Source organism: the organism of the source record quoted next, unplaced genomic scaffold (genome assembly GCF_019419815.1).
Source record: "Pyrus x bretschneideri cultivar Hongxiangsu unplaced genomic scaffold, Pyrus_bretschneideri_v1 Contig9, whole genome shotgun sequence".
NCBI lineage: Eukaryota > Viridiplantae > Streptophyta > Magnoliopsida > Rosales > Rosaceae > Pyrus > Pyrus x bretschneideri.
In genome coordinates, this window is record NW_025999831.1 from 3,955,623 (window position 1) to 3,964,586 (window position 8,964).

An 8,964-nucleotide genomic window follows, 5' to 3' on the forward strand; every position below is an offset into this window, starting at 1 on the left:
GGAATATACCATGACAATTCACAGCGTTCTCCAGGAACATTAACATGCTTATCTCTCATAACAATGGGAAAACTGTCTCATCAAAGTGACAATCTGCAAAACGTGTGGTAAAGAGATCTCCTGTCAAAGGCTCTAAGTAGCGAATAACAGATGGCGAATCATAACCAACATAGATTCCCATTTTTCTCTAAGGATCCATTTTGGTACGTAGTGGCGGTGCTATTGGCATATAGATTGTGCACCCAAACACACGTAAATGCAAGACGTCAAGCTCGTATCCAGTGACCAATTGTAACGATGAATGAGGTTGGGTAGCTATGGACCTTAGGTGGACCAGTATGGCTGTGTGCTATATTGCATAGCCCTAGGCAGATATCGGCAGTTTGGTTCGCATAACTAAAGTCTGAGCTATCAATTGAAAGAGCCTTATGAAAGCTTTTGCTAGGCCGTTTTGGGTGTGAACATAGGGTACATGATGTTCAACTTCAACCTTATTGACATGCAATAATTGTCAAAAGTCTGTGATGTAAACTTTCCAGCATTATTCAGTCGAATCGACTTGATTGAATAATCAGGGTGGTGAGCCCTTATCTTAATAATTTATGCTAGGAGTTTCGCAAATGCAGCGTTGCGTGTGGACAACAATAAAACATGTGACCATCGTGTCGATGCATCAACCAACACCATAAAGTATCTAAATGGTCTGCATGTTGGTTCAATAGGTCCACAAATACCCCCTTAAATCTTTTGAAGAAACTTAGGGGGGTTGTGAATAATCTTTGTATGTGAAGGTTAAGTATTCAACTTCCCTGAAGAGCACACTTTGCATGGCAGGAATCTAACAGATGGAGGTAAATGATGCCATGTGATGATTTGAGGATACGACGCATCATATCACGTCCGGGATGTCCTATAAGGTCATGCTAAAGCAGCAAAGTGCTCAGCCGGTCACATGGTGGGCTTCTATGTTGTGAATGGTTGTTATATACAACCCACTTGGGGGACATTCTAACTTCTCGTGAATATACTTCTGGCCATACTCGTATAAATAATACAAAGAAATTCAGAACCATTATCTTCAGCGGTTTCAATATGATATTGATTATCTTGAATATCTCTAAAACTCAGCAACGTTATTCCGGAACGTTGAGAATAGAGGGCCTCTTTAATGGTTAAGATTGTACCATTAGACAGCATAATACGGGGGCTTTCCGTATCCTTCAATTAGGTTGAATGAGCCTGAGAGAGTCGTCATATGTGCTTTCTTAGGTAGACATACAACTAACTTCGCCACCAGACATACCTAGAAATAAATTGATTGAATTGGTCACATGCATTAATATAATTCCATTCATTCAATTAATCAATTTGAGAAATAATAATCATAAAATAATTATCCATAATTCAAAACAAACCAAAACCAAACAAATTATTCCAAATACTTAGAAAAATTACCCAAAAATTAAACCATAAACCTAAAAGGGGGCGGGGGTCTGGCCACTCCTAGTGAGTTCGGCCACTAGGGGTAAAACACCCCAAAAACATGTCTAAAAGAATAAAAATTATTCGTCCATAGAAGCTGATGCCTCCTGAAAATCTGATGTTTCCATGGATGTAGTAGCATTTTCAAGATGGTCCACATGTGCAAAGTTAGACTCACGATGGGAATGATACTTGGCAATAGCCTAGGGGGTAGCTCAACATACGCGTGACCAATGTTCCTTTGATCCACATCGGTAGCACATGTCCATTTTAATGGAATCTGATTGAACGGTAGCTTTTCCCTTGTTCTTGAAGTTTAGGGCCTTCGGGGCAAGGGGTTGGCGCTTCTGGGTCAAATTTCCTCCTTGGATGGGCCTTGACTATGTTGACCTTAGGCCAATACCACAGCCATAATGATTCTTTCATCGTTTGTGGCTGCTAGAATTGGTCGTATGTGCTTCAGGCGTAGCGCTCGAGCTAGTGGGTCGAGCTTGATAATTCTTCATCAAAAGCTGGTTCAGCATTTCAGCGAGAAGTAAAATAGAGCTCAAATCTGAAAATTTGGTAAACTTTTGTGCCCTATATTATTGCTGCAGGACAATATTGGTGGTATGGAAGGTCGAATATGTATTCTCCAGGAGATTTGATTCTGTTAATTCCACTTTATAGAACTTAACCAGTGATCGGATTCTATGAACTTCAAAGTTGTATTCATTTATGGACTTAAAGTCTTGGAAGAGAAGATGCTTTTGTGGAATTTGGTATCTTCTTAGTTGAGGTGTCACCACAACCTTAGGATCATTATAGTTTTAACTGTCATTCATCGGACTTTGTTCACCAGCTTCCCAGTCATCAACTAACCTTTTTTCACTGCACATGCCTTAGCCCTAGTATGTAGTCTTTTGACTTTATGAAGACTACATAATAGGGTTGAACCTTCACTGACATGCATCAACTAAGCAATCTGGATGCGTAACACTAAGCCTAGCACTTTAATGGTTCCAGTGTAACATACTGATCTGGTGGTCTAATTAGAGCACCCCGGTCTAGTGGTCTCAATATAGCATCATGTACGCCTAGCACTGCCTGTAGTACCTCATCTATAATTATATGCCTAGCACTGCATGCCTAGTTACCTCGCCTAGAACTATATCCCTAGCACTGCATGCCTAGTACGCTGCCTAACATTGGCTAGCACCTCTCCTCACACTACATGCTTAGCACCGCACATAGAATTGCATGCCTAGCATTTCGCCTAGCATTGCGTGCCTAACACTGAGCCTAGCATTGCAAAATAGGGTCTATCATATATAAAGGTTTCCTCCATCCATCAATGACCTGGTCCTCCCTTTTTCCTTTGGGTCTTGGTATTTTCTTCTTTCCTTGGGCCTTGATTGAGCCTTTTCTTGGGCCTACATTGTATTTAGGGGACGGAAAATACACTTGTTAATAAATTTTAAACTTCAACCCATATATGAGAAACTCTTAGATTTCAACTAACATGTCATGCGACATTCCTAAAGTTTTATTTTAAATTTGCATGGTTTTTTAAAAAAATTCATCGAATGTAACCAATACCAATACATTCATTGCTAGTTTCACAAATTTTCATATCAATATTTTAAACATAGCATATAAACAAAGGATAAGTAAAATTAAAATTATAAACTACCTGCCGTTAACTTTTTCATTTTATGAAAATAAAAAAAAGCTTGAAGCAATGCGGCGTGCCTCCGACAACATTTCAGAGATGGGGCCCGCATGGCAGTCCACTTAGTTACCGTTGCTAGAAGCAACGTGGCTTCTTCCAAGCCATTGGATTTCCAATTGCTATTTTTTCTAGGCCGTTGGATTTCCATCGGTAAAAAAATATTCAAACCTCCCCCAACGACTAGATGATGTGGCATAATCTGGACCGTTTGATTTCCAGCTTTAATTTTTTTTTAAAATATTAAAAATGAATTAAAATAAAAAAAAATCAATATAAATATGTATTATTTTATTTAATTTGTTTTTTTTTTTAATTTGGTACTTTATTTGAAATAAAATCCTATCAAAAATTAAAAAATAGAATAAATTTTTATTATTTTATATAATAATAAAATACTAACATTTTAATACGAATTGCTTGTGCTATATAGTTTAGGGGTGGAGATGTAATAGATAACTAATGTTTATTAAAGATGGTTACTATTTACTTGAGAGGATTGAATTGCCTATTGCTAAGTGGGGCCTTTAGAGCACTCCTACCCCTCTCAAATCCCCAGGGTCCCCTCCCTCCTTCCCTCCCCCAAAACTCCTCCACCCCATTCCAATCAACTGGGCCGTTGGGGTGCCTAGTTGCTCACCTAGGCTAAATTCGACCAACCTAGCCCCTAGGTCATGTGACGCAAGGCTGATGTCAGTTACAATAAACAAAATTAATAAAAAACTATAAAAAAAAGTTAATTAAAAACACATAAAGTATAAAAATATTTTTTTCTGTAAATACCTAACCATGTTCTCCTACCTTACACCATATTTCAATATTTTCAAATACTTTCAACAAATTTTTTATTATCATCCCAAAATTTACCTTTTATTGTTTTATAAAAAAGAATTAATTATATTTTAATATGAATTGTCTGGACTATTCAATTAAAAGATAAAGATACACTTAAGTACTTACAGTTCACAAAGGCGGGTAGGGGAATTGAATTGCCTATTAGAGCAGTTCCACTGTTGCTAAGGCTCCCCCGGGTTATTCACTATTTAATCCACCCAGTGAACAACAATTGCCCTTAATGAACACTAACTGCCTTTTGCATCTCCACCCCCACACTAAATAGCTCTGGCAATAGGCAATAAAATATTAGTATTTTTTTAAATAATACAAAATAATTTATTTGTAATTTCAGATAGGATTTTTAATCGGTCTTGTTGTACCACTTTCTATTAATTTTTTTTTAAATTTTTTTCTTTTCACATGGTGCAGCACACCATTCCCAAAACCTTTGTTTATGTTTTTCACATGGTGCCGATGCACCTTACCAAAACCTTTTTTTATTATTATTATTTTCTTCTTTTCACATGGTGCCAATGCACCATTCCAAAAGCTATGTGTTTTCTTTTTCTTTCTTTTTCAAGCTCAGCAACTTTCTCTCACTTGAGCTCCGGAGGCAGGGCCTCAGACTCTGACAACATCAATAGTCAATCCGTGCAAAAATTCATAGTTTTTCCTTAGTTAAGTAGGTAAAGGATTGCCAACTCCTTGGTTAAAATCTCTCTCTCTCTCTCCCCCAAAAACAAATCCCAAATCGTGCGATCTGGGCGCACAAGTGGAAGGAGGGGGATCGCGAGTGCGTGGAGGCAAAGGCGATGTGGGGTGTGGTGGCAGCTGCGGTGGAGGAGGGATTGGATCTCTCCCATTTATCTGTGGGTGTATCATCAGCCTCGGCGACGAACTTCGGTGAGAGTCGTTGAGTTTGAAGCCTGCCGGGTTTTACATTTTTTTAAATTTTTATCAATTTATTAATTTATTATTAATTTTATATTATGGCTGACGTCATCCTGACGGTTAGTCCACGTCACATTGCTTTCGGGCGCTCGGGCCGGCACGAATCGCCGGGCCTCTCGCTCGGGCCTGCTCGGGCTCGCTCACCAGCACATGCTGGGCTTCATCACTAGGGCTACATGGCCCTGTTCCTGCGCCTGTCCCTCGGGCTGGAGCACACGATGGACTTGCTCTCACTGCGGCTTTTTTAAGGGTGAAAATGTTTACACTAGATGTGCAAAGAATAAAAAAGAAAAAAATTAAAGAAAAAGGATATTGGTATTGTTGTAATCTCGTTTCTGCGAACCCCACTCTCTATAACTTGGGGTTGATTGAAGCTATTGGGTTTTTGATAATCTTCTGGTAAAAAAATAATGCTAAAAACCAGACAGATCTTGGGCTGTTCGTCAGGCTTCGTTTCTCATCGCTGGAAGCCATATTCTAATACTTGTACTAGTAGTTCTACTACAAGTGGTAGCCTCTCCTTCCTCTCCACCTCCACCTGCTTTAACCCTTTATTATCTTATTCGTCTTCTTCCTCAACATTATTGCCCACAGCCACCGCCACTTGGTCGTCCTCCACTCGCCGCCATCGTTTCGGAGCTCTCAGCATGTCGTCGGCTCCTTCTGGGTCGAACCCAGGTGTCCCTTCTTCTTCAGCTGCGGTTCAGTCTGCTGTAAGCCTCTGTTTTCTTTTTTGCCTCTCTTTTTCCTTGAATGTTGGGTTTGATATGGATTTTGTGTTTGGATGTTCAATTTATTTGGTGGGTTCTGGTGAGTTTTGGTTGGTTTGATGCTGGCGTTGTGGGTTTTTGTTAGCTGTTGAAAATTTGAAACTAAACCACATGTTTATATCTAGTTTACAATCGAGGACAGATTTGGTTGACCTCTTGATTTGAGTATATTGGGTAATTAGAAGTTTCTTTTGGCATCCCTTTGGCTTCATTTGTAGTATTTGCAAGAAAAATTGGTAGACATGGCTCATAAGGACAATGGATTGTACCAAGTAAATAAGCTATGGAATCAAAGTGGGGTGTATAAAGATTGCAGCTTTTCCCATTTGCTTAAGCTTTAACAAGTCATCATCTATGTTTTCTACAACAAATACTCGATGTTATATATTATAGATTACAAGCCAAAGTGAGCGTTTCATGTTTGCTTGTCTAAATTTTCTTTTTGTTTATTGATTCATACTTTCTTTACAAATTTATTTTCTATTCCTATGAAGGGCAATGCTCGTAAGATTAATTTCTGCCAGTTGTGTGGTGGTCCAACAAAGCATGAGATACCCAACGGTGAGGAGAAGATAAGAGCTATTTGCACAGTTTGTGAGAGGATTGCCTATGAGAACCCGAAAATGGTATACTATTCAAGTTAGAGTTTATTTTTCAATTGAATTATTGAGTTGTGCATGTGCCAATCCATGAAAAAATGATCTTAAGTTTTTCAGGTTATAACAAACTTTGTAGCATTTGGGAATTTTTCACTTTACTGTTTCGTAGAAGTTTTTGTTGATTCCAAAATCTGATTTTGATGGTAATGAAAAATAAGTTTAACTGTGTTATTTCTTCACCTGTTGTATTACAGTCAAACCAGATTGGATAATCCGAAAGGCTACCCTGGTTCTTTTCCCCAGCAAATACTTTTTAGGATATTTCTGTCTAATAGATTTGCTGCGCACTCTCACATACGTTTATTTATTAGTAAGAGTAATTGGAGGTTAGTACAACCCCCATCTCACAGCCTTGCCGATCCTAAACCACCTCAAAGCCTCATCCAAACCCAATGCTCCAATTTTCTCTAATGTAACTCTGCTTGTACTACTCATCAGTTGGTCCTGCTCACTTTTTTCTTCTTTTCATCAACTGGAGTCAGTTTCTGTAATTGCACATGTAGAATAGATGCTATGGTTGAATTTGAAAAGGAGGAAGCTTTACAAATGTTATGTGCTCAGTTTTGAGTTTGAAGTTCCAGAGCCTATGGACACAGGATTTTGTTTGTCCTCTAAGTTTAGTCCTTTTTATGATATGTAATATGCATATTAGGAGGAATTGTTTTATTTCAAATGTGACATTAATTTACGTATTGTTCAACTGATGCTTACAGGTTGTGGGTTGTCTGATTGAGCATGATAACAGGATCCTACTTTGCAAAAGGAAGATTCAACCATCATATGGCCTTTGGTATGTTTGTAAATGAATAAAGTGGCAACTTTTCATAGTGATGAATGTACTATATTGTATCTTTGATGTGTATCATAGTTTTAATTGTTGGGTGTTGTCATTTAGGACTCTCCCTGCAGGTTACATGGAAATTGGGGAATCAGCTGCAGAAGGAGCCATCAGGGAAACCTGGGAAGAAGCATGTGCCGATGTGGAGGTGTTGTCGCCTTTTGCTCAGTTGGACATCCCACTCATTGGCCAGGTAAGCAAGAAACTTCTCTTTTGTTTACCTTTTTCCTCAAAGATGAACAAATTCCTGTGCACTTGATAAAGATGTTTTTGCTTCTTGTGTTTTTTGGAGCAGACTTATGTAATTTTCTTAGCAAGGCTCAAGACACCCCATTTTTCACCAGGTCCAGAATCGTCAGAATGCCGGCTTTTTGCACTTGATGAGATACCTTTTGATTCTCTGTCTTTTTCGTCAATGGTTGTTACCTTAAAATTGGTATGGACGTCTTTCAGATGCCAACATATATTTGATTTCTTCTAGACATTTATCTTATATCACAGTTTCTTATCTCTTGTGGCTGCAGTATGTTGAAGATGTAAGGGCCGGAAAGATCAAGTTCCACTATGGTACCATTAATAAAAGGTAGGTTCAGTTAATATGATCTTCCAATTAGAAAAGAATAACGCAACTCCCATACTGAAACAAGTGCATTTTAAGGATAAAAACAATTCAGCCACTTCTAAAATTTGAATTATGCATTTTTGAGCTGTTCAAATTTGATTTCTGTTGAATGCTTTCCAATATCGAATATATCCTTATTGATATTGTATGTTTGGTGTTTGTTTTCAGGCCCGGCACAAGTCCTTCTGACAGTCATGCCTATACTTTAGATTATCATCTACAGTCATGACAAGAAGGTGAGTGATTATATCTTTATCTTTGGCATTCCTTGCCCACCTACAAGTATGATGTTTGTAACACTAATGTATTGAGTAACGGGTCAGTCCGTTATCTCTGTCTACAATGCCCTTAAAATAGTCTTCATCTATATGTTTGTTCAAGTGGTGTTATCAAAATCCAATATTTTTTACTTTCGGTTATGAATGATGAATCCACATTTTGGATTTTCATAATCTTGTTGCTTGCCAGTTGCAGAACCCAGTTGGTGTCTGAAAATTGGAGCTGAAACTTTTAAGCACATCGGTGAAGTAGGGAGTGTATCTTCCTAGAAAAATGGAGCCGATATATCTTTGCCAACTCCAGAACTCACTGTTCCGATGGAGATTGGATGTTGGCTCTACTACTTGGATTCTGCATAATGTCAAATTATTCAGCCGTACGGTTGGTAGATGTGCATGGTTCTGGAGTTCTGTCTCAAAATGCCCACTTCTCCTGTAGAGAACCAAACTGTATAAAGCTTGAACAGAGATTCAAAAATCAATGAAAATTTTTCTTCAACTGATGTTGATTTTGGAACAAAGATTTATTTATTTTCAGGTGATAATCAAGGTTCCGCGTTGAAGAATTTTTCGGTGTGACAGCATGTGCAGTGTTCACAAGTACGTGTTTCAAATAAGTGTTATACTATGTGTACTGTAAATTGCAACACTTGGTGGTGTTACAGTCGCATTGAAGAATTCTCTCATTTCTTAACTGGAAATTGATGTCAGCCAACTCAAAGTACATTGTACAAGAAACCTCAGATTTAGGGGTTTTTGGTCTGATTTGGATGGTCGATAATGGTTTTCAAGGCGATGAATCATCTTACCTTTTCTTTT

At 38.3% G+C, this 8,964-nt stretch overlaps 1 protein-coding gene across 3 annotated transcripts; it reads left to right on the forward strand.

Moving 5' to 3' along the window:
* The first annotated feature begins 5,199 nt into the window (after nt 1-5,199).
* On the forward strand, nt 5,200-8,964 carry LOC125473480 (nudix hydrolase 23, chloroplastic-like). 3 transcript variants are annotated; one of them, XR_007255362.1, is made up of 9 exons: nt 5,201-5,691; nt 6,243-6,374; nt 7,121-7,197; nt 7,303-7,438; nt 7,541-7,681; nt 7,770-7,828; nt 8,036-8,103; nt 8,336-8,595; nt 8,684-8,964. XR_007255362.1 is itself a non-coding variant. In XM_048576347.1 (8 exons), exons 1-7 carry the CDS (start codon nt 5,389-5,391, stop codon nt 8,094-8,096), a joined length of 909 nt encoding a protein of 302 aa, XP_048432304.1. In that variant the 5' UTR covers nt 5,200-5,388; the 3' UTR covers nt 8,097-8,103; nt 8,342-8,648. The 3 variants fall into 3 exon arrangements, 2 of the variants coding, with proteins under 2 accessions (XP_048432304.1, XP_048432303.1); XM_048576347.1 differs by lacking the exon at nt 8,684-8,964 and having other exon boundaries at nt 5,200-5,691; nt 8,342-8,648; XM_048576346.1 differs by lacking the exon at nt 8,684-8,964 and having other exon boundaries at nt 8,336-8,648.